Here is a 21790-nt window from a genome sequence, read left to right on the forward strand (position 1 = left end):
TTGTAAAGACAGTGAATAGTTTCTGTTTACCTTATCCATTTTGCAAATTCTTTATATGACTTCTTTATATGACTTTATATGACTTCTAATCACTCTCAGTTTATTCCCCAGGTTAAAAAGTCATTCTAATAGTGTCTTATTAGCACTTAGCAGTTTTTTTTTCATAAAACAGTTCAGAGCTTACCACTGTGTATACAATGTGGTATTATTTTGCATTTACTGCTTTCCTATCTTGCCTTTTATCACTTAATCACTTTGTCATTTAATTCTTCAGCAGGCTTTGTTTGGGGTTTTTCTGCAGTCATGGCTTCTGAGGTACTTTTTTGGCAGGAGTAACACAGAGTCATGAATAAATGTTGTCATGACCATGTCACCCTTTTAAAAAATTATTTCTATTCACACATTGTGCATTGGATAATACAGGCCTTATTGTATATTCCTGTGTATCTAAAGGGATAATCTTTGCCCTAGAAGAATGAGAGCTGTGTATTTCTAATATTTTATTTTTAATTCTTAATTTCTTTCTTACCATGTAACAGTTTACATTCTAATGTGTTTAGATGACTCTGTGAGAAGCTTTACTCTACTTTTGGAGATAGAACGAGCTAGATCTGCCTGTCCTCCAAACTTTTGACAGAGATGTCTTATGTCAAGGCATTATGCACAAGTTTTAACAGCCTCTGTGATGACATATCTGTCTGGTGTCATACTTGCAGATTTCAATTTATCAGTTTTAAGAGATTACACACTGCAGTGTACAATTCAATAGAACACTTGAATAAACAACTAAGAAACTTTTTTTTTTCCCCATCTTATATTGCTTTTAAATACAATTGTAGCAGATTTTTTTTTTCTTCTGACACTTCTATCTCCATACTAAATCTAACTTACTGTTACAGAGTGGCTCACCGCCCTCAGTGCACAAGTTCTGTGCACTGCTCAATTAAAAGCAAAAACTGTTCTCTGTCTTTTGATTTCTCTGGTTAGTTACTTCATGAAGTTGTTTTTTGAATATAACTAAGCTTATCATGATATCATTCTTGAATGTGATACATTCTGAGAGGCAGTTGAAGTCCTTATTGTTGCTTTCTGGCCTTTTTGCTGCTCTGATTTTTCTCAGTGTCTCTTAGTCATATTTATTCAAGCAGAAGATTGAGGAATCTGCCTTTAAAATCCTGTATGTAAAAAAAAAACCCTGAAATTTGCAAGATCATTTGCAAGATTGGTTATCATTGCTTGGCTTACTTTGCTGGGCTACCTTGATAACAATTTTCATTTGCAGCAACTGATGTGTCTTCTCATGACATAGTAAAAATGTTCATGTACTTTCCAGGTGTGTATTTTTGGGAAGCTTGGAAGTGTTATCACTGGCCAGGACTGAACATATATATCGTGCATATGCTTAACTGTTCCTGACTACTTTCAGTCAGGAACACTTGCTGCACTAATAAAATTGGGAAGGCTAATCCAGAAATCTTGTTTTGTATCGTCTCGGATCGTTTATTCTCCTCAATACATGGGAGTTTTTCTCTCCCTCCTGCACATCCCTGCCACTTCTTGTTTTCCGAGCCCAAATTAATGCCTAAAGTGTGTATGCTATACAGCTTTCCTTCATACACTGAATGTGGATGTTGCTTAATGCATTCATCTTTTCTTTGGTAGATTTTTAATACTCACTTGTAAAACCTGTAATCCCTTTTGTACTTGCATATTTGAAATGAATACTTGATCTTCATTATTGCTTTCTGTCTGAGAAACTACTTTCAGTTTTTCTTTTATCAGTTTTTCACTAGATTTCCACTGTTCAAAGTATTAGAAGTGCCCAGTTTGTGTAAAAAATTACTTATTGTGCATGATAACCTAACTGTCTTGTGGCTGCCCCATAATAACTGCACAAACAGATCTTAAACTCAAAAGGCATAAAAGATTGTTATCCTTTATAATACCAACTTGTGGCTTTGATATTCTTTGATCATGGTCTTTCTCCTCTTCTTTCTCCTCTTTTTTTTTTTTTTTTTTTTTTTTTTTAATCTGGAGAATTGAGATGCTGTAGCTGTGACCTAAGAGGAAAGCGCTGCGTGCACCTCACCAGAGGCTGATGAGAGCAAAACTCCCTGGTTCTGGGGAAATCCATGCTGCTGAGAGCTTTAGTGTGTTTGTGTTGGTAGGAGCTTAAATCAGCAAATGCTTTTAGTAATTCAATATGCACTCTATTGACTATTTCTGCATGAAATAATGTTAATGGCTTTTTTTTTTATTTTGAGGAAGGCAGTGATCCCTAGCAGTTCTAAGAGCACTTAACAAATGGAGGTTATTTTATGTGGGGGTTGGGTGTGTTTGAGCCACTCTGTGAGTATATATACAACTAAAAATCTTTCCTTATGTTTTAGAATTATTACTTATATTTCTTTAAATACTTTAGAATTAGGAAATTCAAGTGTCACACGGTGTCTTTTTAAAGTGCTTTTTTTTTTAACAATGTTTGTCTGAAGTGTTGGCAAAACATTTTGCTAAATGTGTCATAAGACACTTTGGGATGAGTCAACCTAACTACAGTGATGAAAACATGGTGTGTTTCAGATGTATATGTGAAGGATGTAAGAAAGATTTGGAATCTATTGCATCCTTCATTGATATGTGCTAGAAACTGGGAAGGAAATTTTATGACAACCCAGTGTACTTTGGTTGTTTATAAAATCTTTTGCACTGAAAAGATTTCTTACCTAGACTGTGTAAAATCCGTTCTTGTACAAGTGTTGAGGAGTTTGTTTGGTTTTCATCCTTGATGTAGTCCAAAGATGAGGCTTATACTTGTAAATTAATCAATGAGAGCATCTTCCATTTATGAATTAAAAATGTTAAGCTCTGATATCTTTCAGTCTCACTTGGGCTAAAACCTACTATGGATTAACTGCTTTTTTGCCAATTTAATTGCTAAATTTCAGAGGTAAGGGACAATAATTGCAAACTAAAAGTATTGCATAGTATTATTTTAAAAACTGAAGGGTTTCCTGTAGCAGAGTTTCCTATTTCATGTCAAAACCTAACAGAAACAGTAAAACTGTCATCCTATGCTGAAACAAATGCTGAATTTCCACCTAAGCCCATGGCATCAAAGATGGAATCTGACTTTATGTAGTCGATGTGCGAAATAATTTTAAGTTTCAGAAAGTAAACAGTAGTCTTCAGTTTTCATCAGCTTTTCTATAACCTGCATATATAAACAGGTGTGTTTAGACTCTGTATTCTGAGTATTTTTCTGGAGTTGTAACACATAATAGTAAACAGAAATTACAGTAATGTTTTGATAGCACCTTTGAAATCTAGGAGCTAATAATATGCAGCCTTAGCTTACTCTTGTAAATGCTGCTGTGACTCTGAAATGCATAAAAGCCTATATCAGTTTCATTGTATTGAGTCTTTTTAAGTGCTTTAATAAAATAGCCTTTAAGTGACAGCTTTAACATGTAGTCTTCAGAGATTTAAATGTTTTCTGTAATATGAAAACATGAACACAGAAGACTAGGAAATACATCTGCTTTTTCCTTTGCAGATCACAAATCTATTTTGTTTCCCACATTTTTTTAAGGTGCAACTGAGAAAATTAAAGGATACCATATCATTTAATATCTTAAGCTTAAGTATTAATTACACAGAATAATAAAAAGAAAACATTTAAATTTTATTAATAATGTTGCTGATCCTATATCCACTGAATATTTTGTTGAGTGACCTGTCTCTGTGAAAGTAGAATTAAGTAAGTTTGGAACTGAACCACAGAGTAGCCTGATGATGAACTAATGTTTACACAGGGTTTGAGTGGTGGGGTAGGAGCTACAGCCAAATATGAAGTACTAACCACGTTTTCACATCCCTGTCCTGTCTTAATTTGTTTCTTGTATGAATGCTACTTGCCATCTAAATCTTATCTGCTTTCACTTGCCTGCTTTCATTTGAATGACTGCAGTGCTTGTGAACTGGTAGGAACTGATAGACTTCATTGGCTTATATAAATGCACCTGACACACAACAGCTAGCGAAGTCTATTTTAATTGTCATGAAAGATACATTAAGGATTGCAAGATGTATGTTCCTGTCTTCTGGAAATTTTTATATTCAAGATAGAGTAAAATTTGACATTAAATAGGCATGAATTTTTAGCAAAGCTGGAAAACAAAAGCTTCTACTGACAGCATTTCCATTGCAGTACTCTTACGTGGGAAGAATGCACATCAAGACATTTTCTGACTAAAAACATGCTTAAGAACAAGGGTGATAAGTTACAGATCACTTTTTATGGTATTTTTATGGTGAATGTGTTTCCTCTTGTATTTGTTTCAATGTTGAATTGAATTGAAAGAATGTGTTGTCCATCTCTGTTCCAAAACACACTTTGACTGGTTTTGGACCTTTTACCTTCAGAGACTGACCTAAATACTTTGAGAAAATAAGTTGATATGGTGGCCATGAAATGTGAGTCATTCATGATTTATCCATTTGCCTATCCTTTTGAGCAAAGGAAAATATTGCTAGTTATGGCAACATTATGGTACTAAGCTATTCTAAATTTGACCTCTGAAATGCACCAAAACTTTATCTTCCTGCCAAACCCTACAACTGGAGAACCAGCCCACAGACAATTTTAATTATCTTATGTTTATAGGTCATGTGAGAGTACATAAACGTAATTATCAGGCAGGAAGGATTGGGCAGTAGATTAAAAATAACAGCAGATAGGGTTTCTTTCCTCTGACAGTTCTCTCTACTAGAGCAAACATCTCAACAAATTTGCCTGCAGTTTTCCTTTCTCAGTGAAGGTGCTAGTGCGAACATAATGCTGCATGTTCTTAGTTTTCGTTTTTTCTTTTGTACCACCTTTGGGAAGTGCATTATTTACATGTTAATCAACAATATGATTACAATAAAGAAATTATATCCTAAAGTTAAAGAATCAAAATGGGAAGATTTTACAGCTTTCTATATTTTAAGTGTTTTTATCTAACAGATATTCATCTGAGCAAGGGACTGAAGGGGCAGAGCCGTGCCTTGCCCCTCCATGTGTGGCAAGTGGAGCAGGAGAGAAGGGAGGTGACTTTGCCTGTGTAAGCTGCCAGAAAACCACTCTTCTAATTAAGATCTATATCAGTTTAGCAAACTGCTTTCTGTAGTTTGCTTTTTTTGTGCATGTGTAAAGAGAAGAGAAGGCTCTAGAGACACCTTATAGCAGCTTTCCAGTACCTGCAGAGACTACAGGAAAGCAGGGGAGGGACTTTTTACAAGGCCATGGAGTGATCGGACAAGGGAGAAATGGCTTTAAGCTGAAAGAGGATAGATTTATATTAGATATTAGGAAGAAATTCTTTAGAGTGGGGGTGGTGAGACACTGGAACAGGTTGCCCAGAGAAGTTGTGGATGCCCCCTCCCTGGAATTGTTCAAGTCCAGGGTGGATGTGGCTTAGAGAAATCTGGTCTAGTGGAAGGTGTCCCTGCCCATGCAGGGAGGTTGGACCTAGATGATCTTTAAGGTCCGTTCCAACTAAAATAATTCTGTGATTCTATGAAATGCAACTTGTTATCAAACACAATTTCCGAATGGTGCCTCTTGAATTGGTTTATCCAGAGTATCACCAAACTACTTGTGGTCACTTCTCAAGATGTAGAAATCCCTGAACATAACAAAAAAAAATAAAATAAATCCATAGCCAAGACTCTTGCAGCCGAAATTTTGATGCAGAAGTTAATGAATATGAAAGCACAGGAAGAAACAGAGAAGTACTGCCTTGCCGAGCTTTTTTCATTGGAGTGGAATAGATGGATGAATATTATGTTTATTTCAAACAATATGTGCTTTCCTGTAACTTCTTGTTTCTTGTAAGCAGAGAACCCCTGAGTGATGTCTGCTGGTGTGAGTGGTGCCATATGGAAAACAGTCTTCTGACTTGTTTAGAATTCAGTCTTTTTGGTTATATATCAGGGAAAGGAGATTAAGTGGTTAATTTTGCTGGGATGCTGTTTGCCTATTTTACAATAATATTTTTACAGTTTTCTGAAAAGACAGAGTACTAAATGAAAATTATTTTTCATTATGTGCCTTGTTTACACAGACAATGTTATAATCTGGCATTAGTATTTTTCCAAGTGGAGCTTGGCAGACAAAACTGAGCATGGTGAGGGAGAGAACTTAATTCATTATTTGCTCCTATTAAAATACACCCATTCTAATGAAAGTGTTGGCTTTTGTAGCCTGTTCTTGTTTGGAAATAGTACCAGGAATGTTAAAGAATGTATGTAGCTCTGATCTTCAGGAGATTATTTAGAATCAGGTTTATTTCTCCCTTCCTCCCACCCTTTGAAAAAGAGCTGATACTGAGCAGCCCTTCAGCAAGTGGGGCTGCACAGCAGCAGCTCACATTATTGTTGCCCAAATTAGGTAGAAGCTGAAATCTGTAACTTCCAACAGATGCCAGAAAGCTTCTCTCCATTGGTTTCCTATGTTTGGAAGTTCTAATTCCTTACTGTGCGTTCTCATGCTGTGTGTGCCTTCAGTATGTAGTAGCCAAGTATCACAGTGTCTTCAGTGACCTTGTGGGGTATGTGGTGTGTATGGGTCAGGCTTTGGTGCTTACTGTAGAGTTTGGAACTTCCTATCTGTGGGTTTGCATTGGCTGTTTCCTGAGTCAGTGGTCTGTTCTTCTTTCTTACACTTTACTCAACTTGAAACATATGAATAATATTGATTTTTGTCTTTAAAATACTTCCAAACTCATTTATGAGAAATCTTCTCACAAAAAGTAGCAGTTCTGGCTTTTGCCAGCTTTTCCTTTAAACTTATTCCTCATTCATCAAGTGGCACACAGCATGAGCTTGCTTGCAAACTCTGGATGACAGATAAATCTGTCAAGATTTTTTTCCTTGTAAGTGGCTGGTGGACCAATAGGATGCTTTTTTGGGGGAGAAAAAAAAAAAAGATGGAGTCTGTATCTGCACAGCCGATATCAAAGGAAAAAAAGTAGATGTGTCTAACTGGACACAAAATGGTGGAATTTGTAACAGTGTAATACATGTTGTATACTCCAGAGGCTGAGGGACTGAGCTTTCAAATATACTGGACGTGTTTTAAAGGCCCATTACAGGCACAGCTCTTTAAATGGCTTCAGTACAGAATAAAGAGGCTGCCAGGTCAAAAGTATCTTACTATCAAAAGTAAGAGTAGTCATGGCACAAAAGCTGATCCATACTGCACGTTCCACGTGTGCTCATATTTACCATAATGAATGCTCTTCTATTGAGAAATTAATCCTTTGGAAGTAAATGAGAAGCTGTGAACTCTATGTGTCAACCCATGGCAAGTACCAAATAGCAAGTAATAGTAAATATGCTGAAGTAGAACACTGAGATGGTGTGTAAATATTGTAATGATCTCCACTGATCTTGCAAAACACTTGTGTTGGATTTTTTTTAGATATGATCCTTTAATTCTTCAAAGGCATATAGCAGTGATTTATAAAATACTTTCAAATATTGCTTGAAAACAATTGTCTTTGTCAAATTAAATTACAGAGGGCATGAAGGAGGAACCTGAAGTGCTCTTTGAGGAGCTGTTGGAGAGGGCCAAAGCTGGAGAATCAAAAGCACAGACAGAGGTAATTTTATATACTCTTTGTCCAATCTTATTAGCTCTTAATTCCAAAATAGTGTTGCCTGCTGTGGAACTACTCTGTCTTATTTAGCTGAACTGTGTCTGTTTTGATCTGAAACTATTCAAAGAAAGGTGATGCCAGATGGTTTTTCTGCCTTGAGAAATGTGGTCCAACTCTTGAGTAAGCCTTTAGGACACATGAAAACGGGGAGGACAGGCTGAGAGCATGGAGCGGGTGCAGAACTGCTTTTGCTATTTTTTAAATGCACATGCTGAAGAGTAAGTTGTGGAGGTGTGCACATAGAGACTGTTAGATGCTGTTGGTTCAGCTATACAAAGATACCACAACTCTTAGACTGGAATCTGGAAAAAAAACTGCCATTGAGGTACTTTAGCAGGAATAGAAGTTGGTTGGTTTTCTGCTCATATACCATTTCTTTGTTGAATTAACACGTTTTAGAAAAAAAGAACTTCCTTGTTAATTTTAATTAGCTATATTTAGTTGTATAGTGGCAGATATAATTGAATTAGTAATGGCAGTTCTGTCCCTTAATGTTTAGGTTTTCCTTAGGTTTTAGACAAATTATATCAGTTTTCTGCTGCATTCCATTGTCTGATGTATTGGTCTAGTATAAATAGCTTAAAGTTGTTTAGGAGGATTTTAATTTGTGTTTAACTTGGTTAGTATTTTATTTGAGCGTTCTTTTCCAGCTTCAGGTTTGATGACAAAAAGGAGTGGTTGTGGTCTCCTAAATGCTTGTTGGTGGCTTGGGTTTTTCCTCAAGGATCACCACTCTTTTTACAATTAAAAATTATAAGCAGGGGTGGGAAAGAAATGCCAGCAAAAAATACATGACAATTCCAGGCTCACTCCCCACTCCATCTCAACTTGTTTGAGGGGCAGGCTGACCTTGGAGTTGTAATCTGAGGCAGTGACAAATTCCTCACCTTTGAAACAGCCGGTGGCTTTGCAGAGGGGATTGAGGATCACTGCTGTAAAATCCACATCTTGGCTCTATTCCTTCATACAACAGAAATCAAAACCCATAAATATTCTTTCAGGATATAACTTTCAGTTGAGGAATAAATATGTTATGTATTTGAGCCTATGATGTGTGCATGTTTATGTATATAAATAATGTTTTCTTCATTTGTCTCAATTCATTCCACTTTCACTCTCTTCTTTTAGCTCTTTAACTATGTACACTTTCTGTTCCTGCACAATAATAGGATTTTTGTCACAAAAAGATCCAGTATACGATTTTGCTTCTGTGTACATGAATTGACTGCCTGAAAAGAAACCCCAAATACAGTAGTTTTTTTTTTTCTATGCAGTCAAATTTCTTCTGACTTGTGAAGAAGGAATTTTAGTTTTTAAAACACACAAATATATTGTATTTCTTCTCTCTTGTTCAGTATGTCCTTTTAGAATCAATTAGAAAAATCTGCTTTTATTTCTTACCTTTGCTGCACCAATGAGAAGCTGAGATGGTACTGTTGTGCTGTGTGCTACTAATTACCAAGTCAAACACAAGAAATCACTTGGTTCACTGGCTTGTACTTATTACTATGAGTTTATTCAAGAATAACCCTACACTGACTATGGAAATAAATGCACTCTGAGTGGCTGTCAACTTGTATTACGGTAGCTTTATGTAGTTTCTTTATTGAGAAGTAACTGTATGACAATTATTTAAATGAGACACCCACAGCTGAAACGCAGTAATGGAAAAAAGGCAGGTCTGTGTCTTTAACTGGCAGATCTCTGCAAGGGGACTCCTTGAGGTAACCACCTGGGTTAGCAAAGCCCACAATTGTAAGCAACCTTTGGAGAAGTACAGTATGAAAATCTGTGTTAAGCAATTACCAGCTCTAACTTGACTCACAGTTTTAGCTCGTGGGAAAGAGAGAATCCCTGATTGTTTAAATAACAAACTTGAGGTTAACGCCTTTTCCCATCAATTCTTCCTCCTTTGATTGCTGCAGGCCAGAGCTTCACAGCCGTCTTCAGGTGGTTAGTGTAGGAGCTTTGCTATGACAGTGAAAGAGAGCTGTTAAGAGGGAGCTGGTGGACCTTCCAGTATTTCATGGGAGGCCTTGATATTTGTTACGGCACTCGGAGGTGTTTTTTAGCTACCAAAACTTTTACCATACAAAAATAATCTTGCAATTTTATAATCAGTATAATGGTAAAATAATTTCTGGTTGCTCAGATTTTGGGGGTGGGTTCCGTCCAAGATTTTTGGACAGGTAGATGATTAAAAACTTTAACATGAACTTTGACACCCTCCCCCCAAAAAAACAAGCAAACAAAGATAACAAAACAAACAAACCAACCACAAACAATACAAAAAATACCCCCAAAACCCACAGACAAGCAAAAAACTACTTCTACCATGAAACAGGTGTTATACTACAATTTGTGCAGTAGCCTTGTGCAATATGACTAACTCCAAAATCTGCTGGTTTATGCTGAAATATAAATTTCTATGACCAAGAGATTCTTACAAACTTAAAAAAGCTGTATTTAATACTCTTGAAGCTTTCCTTAAAATCTTAATGGCTATAAATATAAACATGCTTGAGAAACAGCTGTTCTTGTCAGAGGATGTTATTTGTGATGTAACTGGCTCAAGCAATTTCTGAAATAGCTGAGGTTACATTGGCAGTAGGGTGATCAATTATCAGGCAATTGCACCAACTTTGGGTTTTTTCTGTTTCTTATACTCTTTTCCTGGTCAGCCACTATATCTGTGTGCTGCTTGTTGAACTCTGGTATGACATGGTAATTCAAGTTTAGTTCCAACTTTTGGTTTATTTAGTCCAATTTTTTTATTTTTTCTTATTTCTGTATGACTTTGGGTAGGTTTACTGGGTTAATGGTTTTAGTCACTATGATGTCTACTCGATAACTGTCTGTGTGGAAGTTGTAGCTGCCAACAACTGGTATATGAAACCAGTTGCAAGGCTGGAGACCTCACCAGATGGCAAAGTTTCTGAGAAACTGTCAAACAAGGTTTTTGCAGCAGACAATGCTGTGAACTTAGAGCTATACTCTTAAGGTATTGTATTAATTACTCCTAGAACACAACTGAGGTAACAATGGGGAGAGAGGGAGTGCAGAGAATCAAGCAAAAGCATTTCCCAACTTTTCCAGGCATGTGGGTAAAATGTACAGTACTTTCGGCCACTTCCTGCCTTTTAACATTTTGTTGCCTTCTGATACGTTAAGCAGAAGTGTTTTAAGCTATTCCATAAATATATTTGCCATATATTTCAATGTTATAGAAGGAAGGAATATGGTGATTGTTTTCTTATCTGTAAAATAATAATACAGGCAGCTGCCCCGGAATTTCTGCAGTCCTAAATGGGAGGATTTTTACAGGCTGTATCACTGAAATTGGTTGGTGCTTAAGCAGTATTACTTTTATTCCAGTCACTAATTAATCAATAGTTTGCTTTGACCTTCAGTAGCTAAACCTGAGTCAGGGATTTCACTGCTGAAGCTTCCTTGTGTCCAAGGCCCTTTGTCAATAACTTAACTTCATTGGAATTTCTGAATGACATGGGCAGCAGGTCATTACACTTACTTTTTGTGTTTCTAAAATGAGGCTAGCAGTGCTGTCTGACCATTGTTATAGAAGGAAAAGAATTCAAGAAAATTTTAACATCAGGAGCTTCACTTGATCCCACCAGATGCTCAAAGACCAACCACAATTAATTCATTGACCTGGCCAAATATATTGCTATTCCTTCTTGCTTCCAGAAGAGCTCTGCAGAAGAGCAAGTTACTTGTCCATAGTGCTAGGAGCAAATGTTTTTGACCTTTTGTTCAGAGAGAATTTATTCTAGCATTAGTTCCAGCGGGTGGGAGGAGAGAGAGCATATTTCATTAATTGAAGGAATTATGTTCCCTGTTTATTCTAGGTGGGGAAACACTTCTTAAGATTAGCAGAAGAGGAGGATGAAGAACTTAACAGCTGTAGTGCAGTTGACTGGTTCATCCTTGCTGCTAAGCAAGGCCGAAGAGAAGCTGTCAAACTGTTGCGCAGATGCCTGGCAGACAGAAGAGGTATGGGTTCTCTGAGACTTCCTGCTTGTGCTTCTTACTTTGTCTGAAATAATATTATATCCATTTCAACACTGAAAAGAGGGGTTAAAATACAATGGGAATGGTCATGGCAAAATTACATTAGTAGTTGCTGACAGCATGGTCAAACAGGTAATTTAAAAAGCAGTAATTACTGATACTGCACATAAAAGAATTTTTTTTAATTATTTGCTTGAATTCCTTCTAGGAACTCATGTTTATTCTTTACTTCCCGACCTTTTATTCAAGCTTCTTTGACCATGACACACACACCACCTACATATCTGCTGTTGTTTATTCTTTTGACCCTCTAAAACCTCTTTCTTGATCTTTTGTGCTGTTGTCTCCCACTTCAAGATTCACATCTTGCTTCATGCTACTTCCCACACTTTGAGTGGTCTCCTCTTGTCTGCCAACTATCTCAACTCTTGTTTGTTTTTTACTTCTTTAAATAAACAACTTCCATTACATTCTTGTTGCCTTTTACATGTCACATGCATATCTGCACCATCTTTTGCCTGAACAGCCATACTTCAAAAGTTGAAGCAAAAACAGAAGGATAATGCATGTCATACACAGTCTTTGAAGTACAGTTCAAAATTAAACAATGTGATAAGCTTTTGATAAGTAATGGGCATAGAAGGGGATTTGAGTAATATACTTAGGTGGCCAAGATGTGAATGAAACTTGAGAAGTTTTAGACTAAGCTGAGAAAAATAAGTTGTGGGAAAATCTGTCATTTCTGTGTGGGTGTGGGATAATATTATCTAATGTATTTTCCTTTTCTTGAGGCATCACTTCTGAGAACGAGCAAGAAGTGAAAAAATTATCATCTGAGACTGATTTGGAGAGAGCTGTGAGAAAAGCTGCCTTAGTCATGTATTGGAAATTAAACCCAAAAAAGAAGAAGCAGTTAGCAGTTTCTGAACTACTGGAAAATGTTGGCCAAGTTGACAATGAAGGTTTGTTTATTAACTGATTTGTGGTATCGATAAAGTATATGTTTATAGTAAGAATATAGCCAAAAACTTAGAGCTTTATAAATAATCAGACATGAGATAAATGCATAATCTACTTAAGAAAAACTAACTCTTAATAACTCTGTTATTTGCACCAATAAAGTTAGTTCATAAAGACCCATCAATTCATGTTGTACTTTGTAATTCAGTTAAGAACTCACAGAAGTGACCAAATATTTGAAATATCTTCCTTTGACACCTGCTGTCCTCAGAAAATAAATCTTTTAAGGCCTTGCTGTGTTTGACTTTTTTCCTTAACAGTCATCATGATGTTATCTTCTTAGATATTTCAATGTACATACCCAGTCTTCAAGGCACCTGGCCCTCTCTTCCAGTATGTATTAGCTGTATTAGTTCTGTCGCCTTTTCTAATACAGTAATAGGAATATAACAAGCCACTTCTTACCTATTTATTTATATGTTTGTCTTTTCCTGACTTTGAAGACATACCATTCTCCAGATATTGCAGCTTAAATAACATTCCAGTTATTGTTTGATGTCTTTAGTAGACTGCTTTGACTTTCCATAAATTTTTGTTATTGAACCAGATGGTGAGAAGCAACCCGGCCCCGTCCCAAAGTCGGTGCAGAAGCAGAGAAGAATGCTGGAGCGATTAGTAAGCAGTCAATGTGAGTGCATGATGCTGTTTTCAATCTTTGCCTCTAGTTTTGGCTTCTGTTTTGTTTTGCTAAACTGTCTTGTGCTGCAAGAGTAAGAATGTATGGCAAGTTTGAGTTCTTATAAACTGATAGTGTCAGTTTATTATGTGTGGAAGGTAAAAAACCGATCTGTGTGGGAACTCAGAGAAGACATCATCATTACAGTCAACTGTCAGTGATTAGCATATTTAGAGGAGTTTGCATGTTAGGTGTTAGATTTATATTCTTGCTTTTTCAGCACTTACCAGTCTATTCAACCTAAAATTTTGCACTTTCAATAATGTTTTTAGTTCTAAACTGTAGTAAGCTTTTTCATTACAATAAGGGAATTAATTACACAACCATTTAATGCAGATAGATCCCTGGTTCTATTTTCCTTGCTTCTGTTTGCCATTCCCTTATAATTATTGTTTGTCTTCTTGTAATTGTTCAAGATTGGTACAGATGCACCAAGATATTCCTTTCATAACTTAAGGACATCTTAGCTCATGCAATGGGGAGAATTAAACAACTAAACACAACAGGGCCAGACTAGTAGACCCAAATTTATGAGTTTTGTAAGGTATGGTGGGGGTGAGGAGCTAGACTTGAAATAAAGTTCTCCCTAGCCCCATATACCTAAGAAATGCTGCTGTGCTGTTGGGCCTTCAGGAGAAAAGTCAAATTGCTGAATTAAAAAAATGCATTATAAACAATGCAGGCATGTATAGTTTTTCAAAAACATTATCTAACATAAGGTTTGATTAATCATTGTCAGGAAAATCTCATTTTCTTGAAGTGCAGTAGACCATATGAAATAGTTCATCTGCATTCTAGATCTGTTCTTGAGGATCACATTTAAATGTTGCAAAGGATATTACTTCTTGGAAGCTGAGAATATGTAACTAAAACATCACATAGGGAATACTGAGCCAAATTTAGGGGTCTGCAGGTTTAAACTCCCTAAAGTATTAGATTTACATTTCCTGAGGTGAATTTGGCCTTCAGGGATTGTTTTCGTTACACAAGTGACATCTGAACATAATGTTTCTAAGAAGAAGGAATATTTCAGTTTTATCTGAACTTTCACAGAAGTGCAAGAGGAGAAGGGACACATGCCTGTGTATGTACATGAAGGAGTAGGTGACAGGGAGAAACAAACTATTTTGGAGACGAAGCTTGTGGGCCTATCAAACATCTGTCAGAGTAGGTCAACTGTTCTCGTGACTCGTTTGCCACTTCTGGAAAGCTAGAAATAGCCCTTCAAGCTCAGACTGTTGTGTTCCATGGCCCAGTCATCCTATCGTATGCTGCTGCGTCTGGGTGCATTGCACTGGTACATGACATCAGTGTTCTTTCCATCCCTGAGCTGAACTGGCACGTGCTGATAGAGCATGAGTGCACAGCAAGTAATTTTGTTCTGAATTCTTCAGTAATTCAGAGTGTCAGAAAAGGAACTGGCAATTTTTTAATTTATTTTTTTATAAAGGCTTAAATGGCAGGTAAAATAACAGGACAGTAAATGAACCTACCTGTAAGCGTAGGCAGCAATTGATGTGCATATTTTTCTTTTTCTATGGTGGATGGGGGAAGCAGGAGGATTTGTCATAAGCAAATGAAGGAAAAAAAAATCTATGAATAATAAAATAGACTCTACAACATAGGCTTTTTATATCAATTTAAGAGACACTTGGCTGACAAAATACTAGTAGCATTTAAAAACCAAAAAGTTTTTATCAAACACCTAAAGTAGGAGTTAAGCTGTTACCTCTTCCCTGTAGAGCTTTTGTCTTTTCATGGGTGATCAAGACAGCTGCTACTCTCCAGCATTTAATTCTCTGATCCACTGGGTTTCTTCATTTATCTTGCAAGCAGAAGATTCTTTGTCAATGGACAGTTGTTGTGTGCCTGAGAGTATATATGTCATTACATCTGATACTCCATCTATACATAGCAAGTTATTGACTCCTTCCTTCCCCCTCAGGGTGCCCCATGATCCTGTAAAAGTGCTGTTAAGGAATTTTTGTGAGGTTCGTGTCTGCTTGCTGATTCCACATCTTCTCACTTTTTATTCCAACAGGACAATAACTTTAGATGACGCAGTTGTATTAAAATTGATCTGAACCCCACCAAAGACATCTAGAGTCTCACTGATTTCTGTGTGCAAGCAATGTCACCTTACAGTCTGTGAATGATAAGAATAGTCAGCAAAAATAAATCCTTTCTAGTTTCTCGGGAGGTGTGCCAGTTGGTGCTTTGTGGGACCTATGCCTTCATGCAATGAAAAAAAAATAAATTCAAAAGTTGAAGTGCAAGTAAAAGGCAACGTTCATGTTGTGAGATTAAGGCAAAGGATAGACTGTAAACTGTGTTTTTTCTGTTGAGCTCTTTTAACACCCCTCTTCCTGCAGAAAGTATCTTTATACAAATCTTTTGTTCTGTATCTACAGTGTTTTCAGTATTAAATTCTGATATATTTATATAAAACTTCTATAAGCATAGCATTTTTGTAAAATTAAAGCATTTATAGGCTCAAACCCACTAACCCTCTCATTTTAAATTTAGTGAAGCAATTCAGTTTTCTGTCTCTTTAAAACCTTAAACTACTATTAAGCAGGCCAGCTTTCATATCTTTGTATTAGCTGACTAGCTAAACTTACTGTGTAGGAGGTGTGTTGCAGATTTTTGTCATTCAAGTCTTTCATATCTACAGCAGTGTCATTAGCTTTAGTGTGTGGAAAAGAAGTTGCTGTTAATTATCCTCCTTTACAAACTACATCAAGCTTGTCTACCATATAAACTAGTTAATCCATGCTAATGTGAGGACCTGGCTATGAAAAGGGGTGGAAGCACTTCTTGACTCCTGTCACACAGCATCCCTAGAGTTTTTGGAAGTAACCTCTTGCCTCCCCTCTGCTCACAGGAGTGGATAAGGATCTTCCAGGGCAGTGATAAAACTTTTATTTGTACAACTGAGGGAAGTGTATTTTATTGGTGATTATCTCGTTTAGATTGTAGTTGATAGAGTTTGTGGGAGGTCCTTTGTACAGTCACGTAGCGCATTGAATTAAGACACTCAACATACTCAATATTTAGTCTTGTAGTTATGAATAACTGGGCTTTTCCCATAATTATATGCTGAACTCAGGAAAAATGCTATTGCTAAATGCCAAATCAGAAGTCAGTTTTTCAGTTAATAATGTACAGATAACTCATAACTGTTCCTGTACAATTCTTTCCTTTCAATGTGGCTGTTAGTTTAAAATTTTGCTCAAGAAATTAATAAAGATAAACTAGTTTGTGATTTAAAACTCTGTGACCTAATCCAGTAGTCTCTTTTTCCCTCAGATTACTTGCAGATAATCTTCATTCTCTCACTCCTACTACTACTCTGCTCTCCTACTATTTGCCAGTCTGATGAGATTAAAGGTAGCCGTATATTGCTGGCACAAGCAGATTGTTGTTTTCAGCACAGATCTCAGAACAAGTTGCAAGGCAACTGTGTGTTAGCAGTAGTTCAGGTTTTGAAACCCAGAGTGGATCTTCTTTAATATCAGGAGAGAAAATTGATATTCCAACTCATAATCAGTACAGTGTTGTGGTGAGTCTGTTTACTTGAAGTCTTCATTTTATCTTTCAGCTAAAAAATTTATAGCTTTGGATGACTTTGTTGAAATTACGAAGAAGTATGCAAAGGGAATCATCCCATCTAACCTGATTATGCAGGAAGAGGAAGATGATGAATTGGCAGGGAAGAGTCCTGAGGAGTTACCCCTGCGGCTGAAGGTAAGAAGGCAATACTCAACAGGTTACATTGAAGGGCTCCTAACTGTGGCATTTCAAATGAGATAGAGGTGACTTACACTTGACTCCCAAAGAGTACAAGAATAGTTGCTGTTATTTATTTTTGGTTCTTGCCTTCATGTATAGGTAATGTATTTAAGACAAAGGGATAATGATTTTCCCTGGAAAAGGGCAATCTCACTGCATTTGATCCCAGTGAGGATTTAACCATTGCTATCATAACTGCTGTATTTTTATTATAGATGTTATTATATGCTTCGTATCTTATTTAAATAGGAGCAAGCAAATGGGAAAAATTATCCATATCCTTGAGGTGTGAAAAGTTTCTGTTATGAGGAATTAAAGAATAATGGAACTTGCTGTCAGTGGTTTTCCATACCAATACTTCTCTAGGTAGTGGAAGGAGAAAAGAAAATTAAGGTGCATGCATTCAATACTGGTATACATTTCAAGCAAGCCAGGGGGTTTCTAGCTGCTGACATGAGATTTTTTGTTGTAATTGCTGTCATTTGGTTCTCCATTATCACATGGTAGGGGTAAAAAATACAAGGGCAGGTGAGGGGTGTATTTTTCCAATCTTTTTAATAAGTAATATTCTGAAAGAAATGCATTTAAGAAGAAAACACAGACAGCTTTGCTAATACATAAGCTTATAACCAAGTCATTATGTGTGTTACCCCAGTTCATCACAACTCATAGATATTTTGCTGAAGCATTCTTGTCCTTTCCCTTCAAGTAATTAATATAAAAGTGTAAGTTCTGGAAAGACATCGAAACTATTTTTATGGGGAAAGGAGGATTGGTTGCAGCATCTATTATAAAGATGCAACATTTGAATATGTGTTTGAAAAGTCCTGTACCTTTTTATTGCTCAAAGTGTGTTGTCAGTCATAGGGAGAGGATTTGACCCAACAGTTCCTCTGTTGTCTGGTGAGTGTGCTGGAAAATGCCATGAGATAGGTAGAATGTTAAGATCCTGTACAGTTACTGTTGTGGAATTAAAGGAATACCTAAATGTGTAGTAATTGTAGCTAAAGATATTTCTGCTGCATAGAAACCGGTTTTTGACAGCTGCCTCCCTTGATGCTTGGGGAAAAAAAAAAAATAAAAAAAATGAAAGATAAGCCACAACTGTAAAAACTTCCTTTAAGCGTGTGCACTGCACCTGTGCTGTATATGTGTATGAATGTATAGCATAATCCTTGCAGAACAGTGGCAGAATTAACACTACATACAGCAACTCATAGCTCCAGTAATGACTCCAGATAGTACAGGACTGCAGCCATGTAGCTCATCTTATGAAGTTAGTGGAGCAGAATATTTGACTAGGAAGCCATTTAATTGTATGTGTCAAAGGTAATGAAATACATCTTTCCTGAAATCAAAATCGCCTCCGAGCTTCATCTGCCTGAATTAATCAAAATAGAGCTAATAATCTCAGACAAAGTAATCTCCTTTTATTTCATTCTTGTGAAATATAAATCTTTACATGTCAGCTGAGGTTAGACAACTGACTGCTACTGCTTCAAGTAAGAGTATCTGTGATGTAAAGACAGGAAACTGCTCATAAATAAAATGCTTCTCTCTCTCTTTCCAGGTTGTAAAATATCCTCTTCATGCCATTATGGAAATTAAAGAATATCTTATAGATATTGCGTCAAAAGCAGGAATGCATTGGCTGTCTACCATTGTTCCAACACACCACATCAATGCTCTCATCTTTTTCTTCATCATCAGTAATCTGACAATTGATTTTTTTGCCTTCATTATTCCATTGGTCATATTCTATTTGTCCTTCATTTCTATGGTGATTTGCACACTGAAAGTTTTTCAAGACAGTAAGGCTTGGGAAAACTTCCGTGCTTTGACAGACTTACTGCTTCGTTTTGAGCCAAACCTAGATGTTGAGCAAGCTGAGGTGAACTTTGGGTGGAATCACTTAGAGCCATACATTTATTTTTTACTCTCGGTATTCTTTGTCATTTTTTCCTTCCCTATAGCAAGCAAAGACTGTATACCGTGCTCAGAGTTAGCTACCATCTCAGTCTTCTTCACAGTGACAAGTTACATGAGCTTAAGCACGTGTGCAGAGCCTTACACACGAAGGGCATTAATGACCGAGATAGCAGCAGGTTGCTTATCCCTGTTGCAGGTATTACCTGGGAATTTTGGCTACCTGAAGTTATTGGGTCAAACCTTCTTTACTGTTCCAGTAGGCCATTTCTTTGTGCTGAACGTAAGCATCCCATGCCTTCTGTTTTTGTACTTGTTTTATCTTTTCTTTAGAATGGCACAACTACGGAACTTTAAAGGAACCTACTGCTACCTGGTCCCCTATCTGGTCTGCTTTATGTGGTGTGAGCTCTCTGTGGTCATTCTGCGGGAGTCCTCTGGCATTGGGCTCGTCCGTGCATCGATTGGGTATTTTCTGTTTCTCTTCGCGCTCCCCGTGCTAGGTGTAGGCATCGCACTGATGTGTCTGATCCATTTCATTAAGTGGTTTCTGTCTCTGGAGCTCATGAAAATTGTAGTGACTCTGGTTTTGTGTACTGTTCCTTTGCTCTTCCGATGGTGGACAAAGGTTAACTTCTCTGTAGTTGAGATGGTTAAATCCCTCACTCGAAGCTCGATTGTGAAGCTCATTTTGGTGTGGATTACAGCTGTAGTGTTGTTCTGTTGGTTCTATGTGTATCGATCAGAGGGAATGAAAGTTTACAACTCAACCTTGACGTGGAATCAGTATGCTTTCCTCTGTGGACCCAGGTCATGGAAGGAGACTAACATGGCACGTACTCAGATTTTATGTAGTCACCTGGAAGGACACAGAGTGACATGGACTGGGCGGTTCAAATATGTGCGCGTGACGGAAATCGACAATAGTGCCGAGTCTGCAATAAACATGCTTCCCCTTTTTATTGGCGATTGGATGAGATGCTTGTATGGTGAAACCTACCCTCTGTGTGACCCAAAAAATGTTACACTGGAGGAGGAAGAGTTGTGTCGTCTCAAGTATTTGACCAAGCATAATTGCCACATGAAAATGTTTGATCGGTACAAATTTGAAATAACCGTGGGTATGCCTTTCAGTAACAAAAATGGAACCAAGCCTATAGAGGAGGATGATATAACCAAAGATATAGTGCTGAAGGCAAGCAATGAGTTTAAAAAAGTGTTGTTGAACCTGAGGCAAGGAAGTATAATTGAATTCAGCACAATTCTGGAGGGTCGTCTTGGCAGTAAGTGGCCTGTCTTTGAACTGAAAGCAATCACTTGCTTGAATTGTATGTCTAAACTCTTACCTGCAGGGAGGCATGTGAAAATAGAGCAGGACTGGAGGAGTACGGTGCATAAAGCCATTAAATTTGCTTTTGATTTTTTCTTCTTCCCGTTCCTGTCAGCTGCATAATGAGCTCTCGTATTGGTTCAGTGGTATATTCAGTGTACGTTGCATTTACACTACCAAAGGATTGGCTTCTTAAAAGGAAAAAAAAAAAAATCAACTTGCTGTAGCAGTGCTCAAAATGTATGCTAGTGTAGAGCATTGGTTGAGTTTTCTAAGTGTACACACTGTATCCTGACTTCAAACCCTGTATGACTGAAGTAATATGCTAGTTTAATATGATGATAAATGAATGCAGGGGATTGCTGCTGACTAATTGCATGGAGACTGTTTTGTCCAAAATGGATACGTATTTGCCTGTGGTACAACGCTAGATGCATTTACTTGCTCAATGTTAAAAGCACTTTACCCTTTAAGTATTCACAGTGTGCCCTTTTGTATTTTCACAGGTATGATTTAGAATAGGTAGCTGACAACAGCTTAATTTGCATATATTGCTTGTATTTATTTGTGGCTTTTTTCTAGAAAAAAGTGATCTTATAGACAGTACCTGGTGGTAATATCTGTGTACAGTACTTACTGTTTCACTATTTGTCCAGAAGATAGTGACCTTAAGGTTTTTGAAAGGGCACACCATTGCACACCTCAGCAAGATTGTAAAAAAGTCCTCAAGCTTCCATTTTGTTCAAATATTCTATACAAAATATGGTATTTGTTCTGATTTGTTATGATAGCTACACATACTTCATGAAGATGTAATCCATGCTGGTGTGTGAAGGACAAACACCAGAGAGTGAGGCTGGTATTGAAATGATGCCAGTAGTGGACGAGCCAAAGCAACTGAAAATAGTACCTAAAACTCTACAGTGGAAACTGAAATAGGGTGTTTGTTTAATGATTTGTATTGTGCAAATAAACATCAAATACAAACTTGAATTAAATGGGTACAACATTTGTTCATTATGTTTTGATGTTGTGAGCAGTTGTTTATGTTATGCTGATAGCAGCTTTCAATGAAAAAAATCCAGTTTAGAATGTGTAAAACTTCATGGTGTGAGATACTTGCGGTTTTACTTCATGTTATTTCAAGCTAGCAGTAAAATTGGAGTGCCCAAGGTGAAGTTTCTGTAGCTGTGAATTGTAGACATGGTCATTACCCCCCACTCTCATTGTGACTTGCTACTTTTGTTAACCCTTGGATGACTGTTTCACAGATACCTCATGCATTTTGGGACTGCTCTTCCCCTGATGCTGCTATAG

General features: G+C 37.0%; 1 protein-coding gene across 1 annotated transcript in view; it reads left to right on the top strand.

Annotated features, from left to right (window-relative positions):
- Positions 1-21471, top strand: part of WFS1 (wolframin ER transmembrane glycoprotein) — a 36237-nt gene extending 14766 nt beyond the window's left edge. The window contains exons 3-8 of the mRNA XM_051619566.1: positions 7561-7643; positions 11567-11711; positions 12521-12691; positions 13297-13377; positions 17027-17172; positions 18788-21471. Coding sequence (XP_051475526.1) covers positions 7561-7643; positions 11567-11711; positions 12521-12691; positions 13297-13377; positions 17027-17172; positions 18788-20596 — 2435 coding nt within the window. The 3' untranslated portion in view covers positions 20597-21471. The remainder of the gene's footprint in view (positions 1-7560; positions 7644-11566; positions 11712-12520; positions 12692-13296; positions 13378-17026; positions 17173-18787) is intronic.
- Positions 21472-21790: the final 319 nt, after the last annotated feature.

Source organism: Apus apus, chromosome 4 (assembly GCF_020740795.1).
Source record: "Apus apus isolate bApuApu2 chromosome 4, bApuApu2.pri.cur, whole genome shotgun sequence".
Lineage (NCBI taxonomy): Eukaryota > Metazoa > Chordata > Aves > Apodiformes > Apodidae > Apus > Apus apus.